The 16,988-nt window shown below is 34.1% G+C and overlaps 1 protein-coding gene across 4 annotated transcripts in view; it reads left to right on the top strand.

The window, feature by feature from the left end:
* Positions 1-16,988, top strand: part of ZMAT4 (zinc finger matrin-type 4) — a 756,392-nt gene that overhangs the window by 537,261 nt on the left and 202,143 nt on the right. For 2 of the 4 annotated variants that reach the window (XM_074287329.1, XM_074287327.1), the window contains one exon: positions 3,498-5,083. The exons of the other annotated variants lie outside the window; for them this stretch is intronic. In XM_074287329.1, the coding sequence (XP_074143430.1) occupies positions 3,498-3,502 (5 nt within the window). In that variant the 3' untranslated portion in view covers positions 3,503-5,083. Of the gene's footprint in view, positions 1-3,497; positions 5,084-16,988 lie in introns of those variants that run through there. 4 annotated transcript variants of the gene reach the window in all.

The following is a 16,988-nucleotide window of genomic DNA, read 5'->3' as shown; positions in this document are numbered from 1 at the left end:
GTGATAGTAGTTCTAGTAATAGTAGTGGTAGTAGTAGCAGCAGCAGCAGTAGTAGTAGTAACAGTTGTAGCAGTAGTAGTGGTAGTGATAATAGTAGTTGTTGTGATAGTAGTAGTTGTAGTAGGAGGAATAAAATTATTAATAATAATTACTTCATTTTCAAAAGTCTTTTGCAGGTCTCCTCAATTATAGTGCCTTTCCAGCATTCATTATATTCAGTTTATCCTGTCTGTATCTTGTTTGTGCATAGTATTGCATGTTGTCTCCCCTATTAAACTGCAAGTTCCCTGAAGCTAGGGCCAGGTTTTTCTTTTTCCCTTTCTTTGTATACCCAGCATAGTACCTGATATCAGTAGGTGCTTAATAAGTATTTGTCAACAGTGGTACTGCCTGACATTCTGGCTGTTCCAGCAGTCGGGTTTCTCTCTGATCTGCAGTTCTAGCTACTTCTGGCTTTCATTCTGACCTTGGACAGGGTCATTATGTTCATAATTCAATGGATTCTCCTCTGCTTCTTCAAATCAATGAAGAACTGAGCTGGGTCTTCTTTGCAGTCTGTCCTATAATTGATTGAATTGACAGTTTGTCGACATCTGAAGTCTTTCTATTCACTCAGCAAAGAGAAAGCTTTTGCAACTCAAACATTTAAGTGTCTGCTTTCCTCCAGGGATATTTTGTAAAAGGGCAATAGATCTATCATTCTAAGAGACACTGAATATTCCACATGGAGTGGATTAGAGAAAGTCCCTGAGCTGGGGGGCAGCATCATAAAACTTGACCTTTTCATAGTTCCTTCTGAAATAGGTCTTCACCATGGAACTTTATTATATTTATAGATTCAGATTGGAAGAGATTATTAGTATCATCTACTGCAAGTCTCTCATTTTACACTCCAAATACACCAAGAAGAAGAAATTGAGAACCATAGAGTCTATAATTTGCCCTAAAATAGTTATAGGTCTGGCACTAGAACCTAAGCTGACTGCCAGTCCAGTGCTGTTTTCATGAGATCATACATTCACTCCCTCATTCCCCATCCCTAATGGCACCCTGCTGCTGAAAAACCTTTAGTGGTTCCACATGTCTTATCCTGGCAATGAAGGCCTTCCATAATCTGATTCTAAATGTATTTCCAAGTTTCATTTTATATTATTCTTTCTTATAGGTATTTCATGCCTCTAACTCCACCCACATTGAATTGTATAACTCCTTATTCCCAGTCTTCATCTGTCCAATCTTTTCCTTTCTTTAAAGCTCATATCAGACATCATATCCTTTATGAAACTTCTCTGATCCTACCAAGTAGATGAGACTGCTCCTTCCTCAAATTTCTCATAGCTTTTCATTTAGATACAGAATTTGAAAAAGAGAAACAATTTGAACCCCAAGTCTTTCCAACTCTATCATGTCATATTATCTCAATTTTGCTTTTAATGTCACTAATATATCAATTCAACTCTTAATTCAATAATATAACATGGATTCTAGGTAAAACTATCCAAACATACCAAAATTAAAATACTTTTTTCATCTGAGTAAAAGAGAGGACTCAATAGAATAAAGAAAAGATTAAAGAAAGAGAATGTACACGACTTGCCATAATCTAATACAAAGTCAGCATCATATCTCTAAACCCTCAGCACTGGGTCCACATCATAGGCATTTATTAGGTGTCTGATGAATTGAACTGGTAAATTCTCAAATACTTGAAAGTTATGGGTATTTAAACAGTAGTAGTGAAACCTATTTTTAAGCAAGAGTTTTAAAAATTATTTATCATTTATAATTATGATGATCTGCTCCTTTTAGGGTTGGCACATGTGATTTCATCAGTGTAGGCACCTCCCAGTATGGAATCTCTCTTCCCTAATGCAGTTCGGTAAACCCCTGCAACTTGTAGTCTTGGAGCATTGCTTGGGACTTAGACCTTAAGTAACTTCCTTATGAGTATACAGTATGTATAAGAGATAGATTTTGAACTCTAAGCCTTCCCAGTTCTATCTTCCATGACACGCTGTATCTCTCTTTTTGTTCTTTAATGTAGTCATATAAGGTGGGTTCTAGGTAAAAAAAAAATTATCCACTATTGCAAAATTTTTAGTTTTACTTAAATAAAGGATAACTTTCTTAATTTCAGCCATTTCTCAAATTGAATATTAAGAATATCTGAAAAAAATTCATAACTGTATGGTGGTAAACATTTCTGTTCAAAGTACCAGGTATCACTTAAAATGAAGATGTATGCTTATTCAGGAGACTGATGATTCTGATTGCTAAGTGATGAATTACTGAAGGATCTGGGCAGCCAATGTATTCATCATCTTCCTATTAAAAACTCTCCCTGAGTTTTGCCTCTCATTCTAAAATTAAATGAGGGGGCAGCTAGGTGGCAGCTAGGTGGCGTAGTGGATAGAGCACCAGCCCTGAATTCAGGAGGACCCGAGTTCAAATCTGGTCTCAGACACTTAACACTTCCTAGCTGTGTGACCCTGGGAAAGTCACTTAACCCCAGCCTCAGAAAAAGGGAAAAAAAAGTAAATAAATAAAATTAAATGAGAGGCCTCCAATAAGGCAGAGCCTAATTTCTCCCCCTATCTGCCCACCAAAAATCACATTAAATGGTAACTTGAGAAAAAGTCATTATTTTGAACGAGTAGGTATTTTTCTAGGTACTAGGTAGACAAACTTGAACTAATGCCCTTTGAAAGGTAAGATGAAAACAGTTCTCCCCATTTAGCTAGCTTGGAAAAACCTGGTTGCATGGATTTTAAGATTTATTACTGACTATAGCCTAAATCTTCTAAGACCATTCTTACCCTAACAACTGGGTATGTTTATTGTACGTCATCAAGGTTACTTACCTCTTAGAAGATGGGTATTTACACCATATATACTCATTTCTCTGAGCAGTGTCACTGGCATGCTTTTAACTCTACATCCCTGTCAAAAGAAATTCAATTTCATTTATTCTTGTTTTCTTCTAAGAACATTTAAATTAATTTGGTGTTTGTATTCATAGCTTAGCAAACTTAAATTCTATATAATGCACATAGACGAAGTTGGCAAGATTCCTCTTTGGTGTCCTACAATTCTATTCTCTATTGAGTCACCTGCAAAACTTGGGTTGTTTGGAAATAGGAAGACAGGTTTTAGAAATAAAAGGGATTTTGGAAAACATTCATCCCATCCTTCTCTTTTTACTGATGAGAATACCTAAGCTCAAAGGTAAAGAGTGATTTGCCTACGGTAAGGCAGTCAGGTATGGCAGAGTCCGAATTCAAACTAAGATTTTTTTTCCCTCTAAGTGCAGTGGTTTTTTTACTATAAAGGAAATAAATAGTAAGACCCAATTTGAACCAAAGTTCTATGATATCCAGTTTAGAGTTCTTTTTACAATACCTGAGAAACCTTTTTTATCATAGTTGAATGTCATGAGAAATTTGGAATAGATAACTTTGGTGAGGAAGGTAAGCCTTTTTTCCCATTCTGTATTACAGCCTGAAGAATCAGTAGTGAAAACATCTGGGATGAGAAAACAAGGGATGAGGAAAAAAATCAGGATTGCTTCTGCCAAGGAGAATCACTTACCAACCAGTGGAGGAGGAATCTTTCTTGGACAATGAACATTTCTTAAGTGGATTCACAAATTAACATAGTAATTTTAGTATGGGAAGCAACTGGATTTTCTTTCTTTAAAAAAAATTATTTGTGGTAAGTTAAGACATTGGATGGATTAAAAACTACTCCCAGAAGACATTCTCAAGTATAATACTGTAGCAAATGGCTGAGGAAGAACATTATTCAACCTCAAAGACAGCAGAGATTTAGAACAAAAGAAACCCCACAAAACAAACACATTTTGGAGTATTTATTCTAGATTTCTTTGGAGTATAATTATTCTGTTAAAATATTGATGATTGTGATGTAAAACCATCTTCCACCAGAAACAAACATTATTCCTCCACCATGTTCAGCATGATTGGTGACAATGGGCAAAGAACCAGACTGAAGCTCAATCAATAGGAGATGTATAATGGATGAATTCATGCTGCCTTTAGAATTGTGGATGTATTATGCCAACTGTACAAGGAAATCTTGGAGACAAAGAATGAAATCACCAACTCTTTTCTCTGTTGTTCATATACAGCTTCTCAAGGTTGAAATAGGGGTTTTCCCTTAAGAGACCAAAAGAATGTTAAAAATGTTAAATGTAAAGCAGAAGGGGGAAAGCATGCCCATGGGAATGATACTCTTCCACCCCCATGATAGTTGGCTCCAGTTTGTTTATTTTTATCTAAGATATCAGATTTTTAAAAAAGAGTCTTGTAAATTGAGTGAAAGTTCATTTGACATGAACTTGTTATGACCTTTTAATTTGGGGGGAATTGTGTTTACGCCAACAGAAGTAAATTTAAATGGAAGGTAAGAGGAGGGATGCAGTTTGTCCAGAGCACTGGGGTAGAGATCTTTCTGTATGTTTCATTATTTCTTTCCAATGTCACTGTTTTGGATTTCCTGGAAGCTTCCACAAAGATGAACATTTAACTCACATTAATTGTGCATCAGTGCTACAGATGGTGCCCAGGTAGAGTTCACAAAGGACATGGTAAGATCAGGGAGTCTTTTTTATGACTTCCAAAAAAGAATCTAGATTTTCTGGATCATGATTGCTATTTTTTTAGAGAATGGAGGTACTTGAAACTCAGTGAGAAATAGAGGAAATGCATTTCAAAAGAAGGCATACAATCATCTTAATAACACAGTTTTGGACTTAAACATGATATCTATCTTTTGAAGAGAAGCCTTCTCCGTCCACAGATTGATCAAGGAAAACCAAGGGGAGGCAGGGGCACAAAGCTTGGAAACAGTAATAGCTAAGTAAAAGTTTTCCAACATGAACAAAGAGAACTGTTTCAGTTGTAAAAAGGCTGGTATAAATGCTTCAGAACACCTGACAGTCCCCCATTCCATTATAGGTGGTTTCCTTTGGCTGTGTACAATATACTTTGTTAATTTTGCTATAAAGTAAGCAAAGTCTGTATATGTATATGTATATAAATATATTAAATAGTGTGTTTCTTTATGTGTGCAGTGAGTAAGCTGTGCAGTTGATAAACTGAAATCCTGAAGTGGTTGTTTTTTTTATTATTTTTTTATATTGTCCTGGGTTTTTTCCCCAAACATACTATATTATGATTTTATTTACTATCAACACAAAATTCTCTAGCATCACTGGAATTATGATGAGGCTTTACCAAGTCTTTGCTGATAAGTCTCTCAATTTATCTGTAGGCATATTTATTTGCTTAGGAATATCACCACATTTCATCTGTCTATTAACTGAAAGAGAGAATTTGGGGACTTGGGAGGAAGTAAGCTTTCACATTCACAGACATGTGCACATGTGATGAAATATTCACTTTTATCTGAGAAAGAAACAGTTAATGACAATTTATTTTCCAATGGTATCAGGAAGACCAGCATCAGGGCCAGAGCTGGATCTGTCCTTTCCCCCTTACCATTCCAATGATTATTTCATGGGTCAGGAATGAGAGGAAATTAGAGTAGAGAAGCTGAGTATTTGGATTGGGTAGAGAGGTGATATTGTGTGCTTTTTAATATTTACATCTATAATGAACATGTTTCAGGCCATCTACATTGATACTTTGAGGTAGGCTCTTCTATAACACCATGACTTGAACCTCCACTGGCTTTGCTTCCCCCCCCACTTCTAGGCCCTATTGGTTAGCACTGCCAATAACATTTAAGCACTTCAACATTCATTAGCTTTTACAAAGGGATATTTACTTTGAAATTATAGCAAGAACACATTTGGTTTAAAAAATAACTTTTCCATCTTCCCATTTGATATTTTATAAATCAATCCAATCCAATGAGTTTTTATTAAGCTTCTTAAATACTGACTATGTCATCCTGGCTAATGACTAACCCCTCAGAGGTCTCAGATAATTTTATAAGAGGTTACAGATCTTCTTTAGTAAAAGAAGTCTCTACCCTGGGAATTCCATTTCCAGATGAAATCACAGGTTGGGATCCTTTCTCCCTTCCATTCACATTAAAAAAAAAGAAAAAGAAATTGAATCCCATGGTAGGTTCTGGAGACATTAAAATAGGAGAGATGCCTATTAAGCTGCAGGTGAATTGGGGATCTTTAAACACATGAAAGAACCAAGTCAGAGGCCTTTAGAAAGATACTAATTATTATCCTTTTCTAAATAATGCCTTATAGCAGTGATGGCAGATTCAAATAGAAACACCTCCCTGAAGGCTGCACATTGACAGAGAAAACACCAAATTAACATTATACATTTTGTATTGCATTTTTACTTATTTTGCAAAATAATCTGGATCAGCTACACTCAGAAATTTTGCACTAGGAGTTTGACACATCTGCCTTAGAGAACAGAAGTACTTATTATACACTACTACACGATTCTTATAAAGAGCAATAGGTAAAAGAATGAAGGGGACTGAGGGAGAAGCATTTATGTATAGAAAAGCCCATTTACTATGAACTAGTTGGGGAAAGATCTCATATTAATGAGCAAAAAAGTCTGAATTATAAAATATTTAAAAAGAAATGTAATCACTTTCAAATTCTTACAGCAACTATAATCAGTTCAGTTGAATAATACATAGTAGAAATGTTGTTTCTCAAGTATGAACCCACAATAAAATTTTATCTGGTATGTAAAATTTGAATTATCAAAGATCCTTACTTCTCTTCTTAAAACTTATTTTAAAAGTCAAATGAAATCAGTAAGTATACATTAAGTGATTACTATGGGCCAGCTAAGCCCTGGGCATAAAAATGAAGGCAAAAAACAAAAACAAAACATGGCCTTCAAATAACTCACCATATAATAAAAAAGACAACATTAAAGCAATAATGTATAAAGAAGTGATAGATAGACATCAATGGAAAAGAAATTCTAGTCTTAAAGCAGTGAGGCTTCTTGTAAAATATAGGATTTTAACTGAAATTTCAAAGAAACCAGGAAATAAAGCTAAAGAGAAAGAAAATTTTAAACATGACAACTATGAGTAAGGACATGGGATGTTTTGGGTAAGAAAAAGCAAAAACCAACATCATTAGACTATAGAGCATGTTGAGGGAAGAAATATAGAGGAAATCTGGAAAGGTAGGAGGGGCCAGGTTACAAAAGGCATTAAGAGCAAAAGAGCTTATATTTGAACCTGGAGATAAAAGAGAGCCATTGAAATTTTATTGAATGAGGTTGGGGGTAGTGATCTAAATTTATTTGTACTTTAATAGAATCAATTTGTTACCTAAATTTATGATAAACTAGAATATGGAGACCCTTAAAGAAGGGAAAATAGTCAATGAAGATGCTATGGTAATAATCTAAGGGTAAAGTGATGAAGGCTTGCATCATAATAGTCCACTTTTTTATTTTTAGAAACTTTTTGGAGTTAAGTGACTTGTTCAGGTTCATATAACTAATAAATTTCAATCTGAATTTGAACTCAGGTCCTTCTACTTCCTGGGCCAGTGTTCTATCCAATGTGCTACCTAGCAATCTCACACTTAACTTTATTCTACTAACTCCTCCTTTTCTTTGCCTTCTCCATGTACCCTACTTTCTCTAACACCTAAGCCAGCTCTGTCCTACAGTCACAGATTCTGGTTCTGGTCCACTGAGCTCCTGAGATTCATCACTGAGCCCAAGGAAAGAGAAGTCATGAATAGCAGAAAATGTATGGACCAGTCACACAGTTGATGATGAAAATACTGCATCCTTTTCTATTCCTTAGTGAGTAAATAAAAATGATTTGCAACTAACTTATCCAAATCCTGTTCTAAGCAATGGTGACTTCTGTCTTCATCATAGTCACTCTGTATGCAAATGTGTGCTTCTAAAATGTTTAGGGGGGAAAAAGTTTCATAAATGGATAAATTAAACTCCTATAATCTTCTAAATAGCATTTATTCCCTTTTCTTTGATAGTTATAAAGAAAGAACTCTAGATTTAGAGGCTGAGAGCATGGACTCAAGTAATTTCTAAATTTACCTTTATGCTTTTAGGTATATCACTTAACCTCTCCAGGCTGAGATTAGGTTATCTAAAGTCCTATCTGGTAAATCCCGAATGGCCCCTATTAAAAGGCCCTGGCCAATGATGACAAATGGCTGTTACAATGAAGAAAATGATGTTTCACTACATACTGCCTTAGATGCTTAATTCACTAACAAACATGGCCATCAATCAGCCAAGTATCAGGCTATAGACAAACTGCTGGAGAGGTAATATGATCAAATTGAGATAGAAGGTCCAGTTGTGTTCAGGAAGACCAGCTTCTAAATCTCACTTCTGCTGCTACCTGTTGTGTGACAATTAGCAGCTTCTTAACATTTCTTAGCCTTGTTTGGGGGTATCTGTAGTACCCACAAGGTTGCTTCGAAGCTAAGTGACATCATAAACTTTAAATACTATATACAAGTGAATTATTATATATAGCATATATTCTAGCACTATGCTCTTACCTCAAATCTCTCTAGCTTGGTGAAGAACTCAAGGTCACCTTCATGAAGGAATGAGTTAGAGTCATTTTATACTATGTGAGCTAATTGTTAAATTTTCAATATTACATTTTCACCTCTAAAATTAATCCATGTTAAATTTTCAGTGTTGCATTTTATATCTCATTGACTTATCAGCACTGGTGTTGATGGTTGTGTTGATTGTCTTGACCAGTCCAGTCAGTGTGGAAACTAGATTAAAATACAATTGGAAATGTTTAACAAAATACTTTAAAATAATACATAGATGGTGTTAATACGTAGTTTTTTTAAGTCAGTAGGTAGCTGCGGTGATCCTTATTTCTCGTTTCCATCTGAGTTTGACACTATTGCTCTAGACTTAAGAAAGTGACAGAGAAAACATTAATGATGCTGATTAAAGGTAAAGTATGACCTGCTCTGTGGAAAGCTGGTTATTGAACATTTACTAATATGTTCCCCTCCATGCCATAATGAAGCATCAGAAAAAGACATAAGTAGAGTCCTGTCTGAATTATAAGACAACCATATAACCAAGGGAATCCTAGATTTCAGCCAAACTAAGCATTTAATAAAACTTTTCACTTTATTTTTTTAAGCTCTTAATACTATTTTTTTCCAATTACATATAAGGAAATTTTTTGATATTCATCTTTTTAAATAAAATTTTAAGTTCCAAATTTTCTCCCTCTGTCTTTATCCTCCCCACTCCTTAAGAAAGTAAGCAGTTTGATATAGATTATATATATATGTGTATTTATCTAAAACATATTTTCATTTTAGCAATGTTGTAAAGAACAGTTTGAAAAAATTACAGTTTGCAAAAAAAAACAACATGAAAAAGCAAAGAAACTGAAAATACATGTTTCCTTCTTCATTCAGATTCATTAGTTCTTTCTCTGGATTTGGATAGGATATTCCATCATGAGTCTTTTTGGAAATGTTTTGTATCATTGTATTTCTGAGAAGAGCTAAGTCATGGTTGATCATCACACAATGTTGCTCTTACTGTGTAAAATGTTCTCCTGGTTCTACTCACTTCACTTCACATAAATTCATGCAACTCTTTCCATATTTTTCTCAAATCTGCTTGCCCATTATTTCTTATAGCATGATAATATTCTATACTACATCAACATATCACTCATTCAGCCATTCCCCAATTGATGGGCTCCCCTCAATTTCTAATTTTTTGTCAAAACAAAAAGAGTTGCTTCAAATATTTTTGTACATACTTTCCCCTTTTTTTATGAACTCTTTGGGATATAGACCTAGTAGTGGTAATGGATTAAAGGATGTGAACAGTTTGATTTGCAAATTGGGCATAATTTCAAATTGCTTTCCAGAAGGTTGGATCAGTTCATAATTCAACCAACAGTGGTTTATTGTTCCATTTTTCTCACATTACCTCCAAAATTTATCCTTTTTATTTTCTGTCATTTTAATTAACCTGATAGATGTGAAGTGGCATCTCAATCTAATATATTTTTCACTATTTAAGAAAAAAATCTTTTATGTTTGTTCTTCAATGGCTACAACATGTCAAGACATTAGGTATGATTTTATTGCTTTGGTGTTGGTAATGTTCGTTAATAAGTCAGTTATTCTTTCTTTTTCTCAGTTGTTCCTACTAGATTCATACAGAACCCCCTCATAGGAATGTAGTGTGGATAAGCTAATTAATAAAAGCCAAGGGCTTCAAAAATACAGAACTTCATTGGAGCATTCCTTTAGTCTCCTTTTCTGGGATGGGATTGTAGGATAAATCAACAATCTTTGTATATCTTTGTCATATTCTTTATCATAACTTTAAATTCAATAAATAATTATCTGAAAAGTACCTGGCCAGATCCTGGGAACACAGTGACCAAAATAAAGCTGTCTTTGCCAAGAGGAACTTATATGCTATTAAGGGGGGAAAATATTCAGAGAGGCAAATACACAGCAATTTGAGGAGATTAACAAGAGGTCTTAGGGAAGGCTTTAAAGAAAAGGTGTCACATAAGGTGAGCCTTAAAGAAAAATATTCATTTTGATGAGGACAAATTAGGAATGAATTAACTAGAGGCATGTGAAATGGCATGTGAATGTGAGAAAGACTGGAAATAGGATGTTATGTTCCAGGTATAATTAATTATCCAATCTAGATAGAACAAAAGTAAATGTTACAAAATAAGGCTGAAAAGATAGGTTGATGTCATCATATAAGGTCTTATGTACCAGGATGTATTAGAGAAGTGAAGTGGGGAAGAACAGTTAGGAAACTCTTCAAATCAGGACTGATGCAAATTTGATGAATTTCTGAACCAGAGTGTAGATTCCAAGACTAAGAACCTAGGTGAATAGAAGAGTGATGGGACTCTTGTGCATAAAAGTTTGAAATTTTAGGTATGGTGATTTTTTTCTATTCCACTATTATAGAAATGCTTGTTTAATTTCTTATGATCAGAATAAAATAAAATTAAAATTAAAATAAAGATATAGAGAGGAGCAGGTGTTAGAATGTCATCAACTAACTTTTTTCTCCCTGAGGCAATTGGGGTTAAGTGACTTGCCCAGGGTCACACAGCTAGGAAGTATTAAGTGTCTAAGATCAGATTTGAACTCCAGTCCTCCTGACTTTAGGGCTGGTGCTCCATCCACTTCACTACCTAGCTGCCCCTACCAATTAATCTTTAATGAGAAATTAAATGCTGTAGGTCAAGGAATCTCCTTGGAAGTAGCATGGTACAATTGAAAAGATCTAGATGTGGAATCAGAAGAACTGTGTTCAGATTTTGACTCTGTATATGTGTGTCCTTGGGGTAACTAGTAGAAATTGTGGATAGAGCACTGGGCCTGGAGTCAAGAAAATTCATCTTCCTGAGTTCAAATCTAATCTCAGACACTTCCTAGCCCCTAGGCAAATCTGTTAACTTTGTTTACCTCCAGTTTCCTCATCAGGAAAATGAACTGAAGAAGGAGAAGAAGAAACTCCAGTTTCTTTGGGAAGAAAATCCCAAACGTGTCATGAAGAGTTGGGGCATGAATGAAAAATGATTAAACAATAACAACTGTCCTTGGACAAGTAATTTGCTTTCTATTATCTTGGCAAATTATGATATTGAATTAGTTTATTCCCAATAACTCTGCCTTCCCTTTATCTCACAAAATGTGATTAGAGAATATAAAATTGCAACTTTTTATTTTATTTTAAAAATAATAGCCTTTTCTTTTCTTTTTTTTGCACTTTAATAGTATTTTCTAATTACTTGTAAAGATAATTTTTTAACATTCATTTTTATAAAATTTTGAGTTCCAATTTTTTGCCTTTTCTCTCTTTCCTCCCTTTCCCCAAGATAGCAAACAACCTGATATAGATTACACATGTACAATTATTTTTAACTTATTTCCATATTAATCATGTTAGAAGAAAAATCAGTACAAAAGGAAAAACCACAAAAAAAAAAAAAACAAAACCCACCACAAAAAAAAAGTGAAAATAGAATGCTTCAGTCTGAATTCAGTCTCCATAGTTCTTTTTCTGGATGTGAATGACCTTTGTCATCCCAAGTCTATGGATCACTGTAGTGCTAAGAAGAACTGCATCTATCATCGTAGATCATCACACAGTGTTGCTGTTACTGTATACAATGTTCTCCTGATTCTACTGACTTCTAGTTATACAATTTTTTAAAAGTAATAATCATTCATCCAAAAAATTTATATTCTAGGACATGTAGGTGGTGCAGTGGATAGTGCAGCCTTTGAATAAGGAGAACCTGAGTTCAAATTCGACCTTAGACATTTACTATTTGTATAACCCTAAGCAAGTCACTTAACCCCAAGTGCCACAAAAAAGTTTATATTCTGTCTTTATTGTCAAGAAACAGTAGCACCAAAGCTGCACTTTCCCCCCAACCCATTCTTTTCTATATTTCCCTCTATGAATATATGTGTAGAAGCACTAGCTTTTCATTTTCAAACTATGTTCAAAAATAGTTTTTAATATTCATTCTTGTATAACCTTGTGTTCTAATTTTTTTCTCTCCCTTCCCTCAGCCCCCTCCCTAGACAGCCAGTAATTCAATATATGTCAAACAAAATTAATTCTTCTATATATATTTTCAAAATTATCATTCTGAACAAGAAATATCAGGTTAAAAAGGAAAAAAAATGAGAAAGCAAACAAGAAGCAAGGAAACAACAAAAAAGATAAAAATACTATGTTGTGATGCACATTGAATTCTCTTTCTGGATGTAGATGGCTCTCTCCATCATAAGTCTACTGAAATTGGCCTGAATCACCTCATTATTGAAAAGAGCCATGTCCATCAGAACTGATCATCATATAATCTTGCTGTTGCTGTGTTCTATGTTCTTTTGGTTCTACTCATTTCACTTAGCATCAGTTTCTGTAAATCTGTCCAAGCCTTTCTAAAATCATCCTGCTGACTGTTTCTTATAGGACAATAATATTCCATAACATTCATAAATCATAACTTACTCAGCCATTTTCCAACTGATGGGCATCCACTCAGTTTCCAGCTCCTTGACTGGCTGCTACAAACATTTTTGCTTATATGGGTCCTTTCCTCTGTATCTTTGGGATACCCACTCAGTAGAGACACTGCTGAATCCAAAAGTATGCACAGTTTTATAGTCCTTTGGGCATAGTTCCAAATTGCTCTCCAGAATTATTGGATCAGTTCACAATTCCACCAGGTAGATTTCTTTACATCCCTTCCAACATTCATCATTATCTTTTCCTGTCATCTTAGTCAGTTTGAGAGTGGTATCTCAGAATTGCCTTAATTTGCATTTTTTAATCAATAACAATTTTGAGCATTCAAAATTAGAACATTAGAGGTCACCTAGTTTAACACTCATTTTACTGATGAAGAAACTAAGGCCCAGGGAAGTGAAAAGAGTTGAGTCTAAATTTAAATCTAAGGTTTCTACATGTATTGTTCTTTTCATGGTACTGTGCTCCCGTTTTTCAAGCAACATTTTCAAGTTTATAGCACAAAGTAAACCAAAAAAAAAATGCTTCTAACAATTGACTTCTCACCTCTAAGACAATCCAGACAACTGGATTAAAAATAATTTTACTTTTAGCTCTCCTTTGCTGCCATTCCTTCCTATGATTAATTGCTCTTTAGTCACTCCTCTGCAAAGCACTTTTATTTGCTGATTTCATATTGCCTGTGCTTAATTAGCAATTTCTATTTCTATAATCTTCACATTATGTGAAGAAAACAAATCTAATTTTTCCCTTCCTTCTGGCTACAGGCAGCAGTTTTCATTGTTTTTGAGGGTTTAGCCTAAACAGCTCCCATGTTCCAGTTCAAACTTCCTCATCAGTTGTTAATGTCCCTAATGAACAGCTAAACAGGAGGTCATCATTACTGGCAAGCCCTTTCTTATTTGCAGAATGGAATACCCCAAATATCTTCCTTGGTTGGTAAACATTACCTTGCTTTTTCATTGTATTTATATATTTCAGATGACCTGGTATTCCTTCAATTTGGGTGTTCTCACTAGACGATAGGTTCTTGAGTTACAGGAATCATAATGGCCATCTGGCCATATGATGATCAAGCATCCTAAAATCTTTCCAACATAGGGGGAGCTGAACTAATTTTCAAGAAACCAGAATTATTCATCTAGACACTTAAAGGGACTTTGAAGATTTTCTAGTACAATATCTCCCCTCTTTCCTATTTTCTACATTACAAAATGAAACCCAAAGAGTCATAGTGGCTTACTCAATGTCATAAATATAGAAAGTAACAGAGTTGGTATTTGAAGAAAATCCTTTTAATTCCAAAACTAGCACCATCTCTACTTTATTATGAATCCATTTTAATTCAATACTTTTAGGTCAATCTTTTCCTGCTATTTTCAAATAATATGATGTTTTGAATACAAAGTTATCCTGACACAGGTAATCGTTTGCTATTCTTCAGTTATTTTCAGTTGTAGCTAACTCTTTGACATTATTTGGCAATTTATTGGCAAAGATATTGGAATAGTTTGCCATTTCCTTCTATTTTACAGATGAGGAAACTGAAGCAAACAAAGTTAAGTGATTTTCTCAGGATCATATAACTAGTTAATGTCTGATGTTAGATTTGAACATAGGAAGATGAATCTTCAAAACCTCAGGACTTTGATTTAATTTATTAATTTAATTTAAATTAATTTTTACATTTTATTTTATTAATTATATAATGATAATTATATTAAAATATAAAATAAATATAATTATTAAATAAATTTAATTAATATTAATTAAATAAAAATTAATTAATTAAATAGAAAAGATTCTTCTTTGAATTTAAAGACTATATATCTTAAATTATATAACTTCTATTTCTCAAAATCATTTGTAAGGTAGGAAAGGTAGGAAATCAGAGCACAATGTGACTTCAATATTAATGGTTTTAATGCTGGCAATGGTTTAGATAACAGAAGGCTAGAAAATGTTGAATGGGCCAAAGAACTGTCATCCTAGACTCTACCTACTGCTTTTTCTTAGAAATGAAGGCATAGAATGTTGGCTTGCAGTATAAAATTTGGTGTGTTATACACACATGCAAATATTCATACCTGTATATGTATCCATAGAACTATATACATTTATGTATATATACATGTGTGTATGTATATAACCACATATACCTGTATTGCTATCATCTATCTATACATACATACATATAGATATATGCATATATATGTTGTTTTTCTTTGCAACAGGGGAAGACTCACTAATTAGGGAGAAAGTAGGGGAGAAGATATGTATAAATAACTGATATAAGAACAAAAGACATCCATTCAGCTTTCTTTAAAGATATTTTTTAAAAAAGGAAATCATTGTCATGTACAAAGCTAGATCAGGGTCATGACTAAGCCACGTCAAGAAAAGTAATAAACATTTATCATTAAGTACTTCCATTTTATACACTGGAATACAAAGAAAGGTGAAAGATAATCCTCATTCTCAAGGAGCTCCCTTTCTAATGGAAGAAACAACATATAAAAAGCTATATACTTACAAGTAACAAACAAGATAATCTGAAAGTAACCTCAGAAGGAAGACACCAGAAATAGTCTGGTATTCTGATAGACATGAAGATCATGTGTGTAGTACAATCCAGTAGTTGGTCTTGGTCTCAGTGTCTCACCTACAAACAGACATAGGCAATCATAGAGAGTCTTACCTCTGTAGGATTTATTTATTATTTAGTCCAAATCATATATTTTTCATAAAAAGAAAGCAAAGTCTAGAAACTGACAATAACACAGGTTAGTGGTGGGGCAGGGACTAAAACTCAAGTCTCAAGGTTCTCAACTCATTCCTCTTTTCATGATACCACACTGTTTCCCTAATTCATAGAATTGAAGGGTTAGAAGAGATTTCTGGGGTTACCCTGTCCAATTTTTATTTGTGCATGAATTTCTTCTGCAAAGTCCCTAACATCTGGTCATAAAACCTTTGCTTGAAATCTTATAGTGATGAAAAACTCATTATCCCCTGAAGTATCTCATTTTGCTTCTGGACAGCTCTATTTGTTAGTAAATCATTCTTTATGTTGAGCTAACATTTGACATTTTACAAATCCTACCCATAATTCTTAATTTTGCTCTCTAGAGCAAAGGAGAACAAATATAACCCATTTTCCACAAGATAACATTAAAAATTTTTTAATACAGTAATAGTGTCCAAGAAGAATCTTTCCGGGTTGAAGAATAACTTTCTGGTTCTGATGCTTCCTAAAGAGGCCTCCCCTCAGTACTATACAATTCTGCAAGGACTTTGAAGTCATATCTTTCATACTTCTGAAAGTTAGTTTCTTTTGCTCTGGGCTACTTTAAAGAAATGTGATCTTTGTCTATATGGACTTGAATCTGACTTCTGACATGTCCTACCTGTGTAACTTTGGACAAATGAAAGTTATTTAACCACCATGGACCTCAGTTTTCACATCTGTGAAATAAAGAGGTTGGATTAGTACTATGAGGTATGTTTCAACTCCAGATCACTCATCCTTTGATCAATAATTCAGAATTTGCACTTTACTGTAAGAAATAATTTTGGCTTCTAGAATATCTGTGCCAACTATTGAATATCTGGAGTACTGTATTCAGTTCCAGAGGATACATTTTAGAAAAGATTCTTTTAGACTGTAATGATAAATGAATTAGATGATCAAGTTTATTGTGATCATATTGACTAAACACTAGTTGAATGATCCATAAATATTCATTCTAGAAAGTAAAGATTTGGGCAGGGGAAAGGGATTATGTATCTCCTTGAGTTTTGGAAGAGCTGTCATTTGGAAAATAAGGATTAGACCCCATGTTCCTGTCATATATTTCTCTCCATGCTGGGAGGAGAGAGGGACTAGGAGCTATAATGCAAATTGCATGGAAACATCCTTAGGCTTAATATCAGAGGAAAAAT

The sequence above is a fragment of the Sminthopsis crassicaudata genome, chromosome 2 (assembly GCF_048593235.1).
Source record: "Sminthopsis crassicaudata isolate SCR6 chromosome 2, ASM4859323v1, whole genome shotgun sequence".
Taxonomy (NCBI): Eukaryota; Metazoa; Chordata; class Mammalia; order Dasyuromorphia; family Dasyuridae; genus Sminthopsis; species Sminthopsis crassicaudata.
This window is presented reverse-complemented; position numbering and strand designations above follow the sequence as displayed.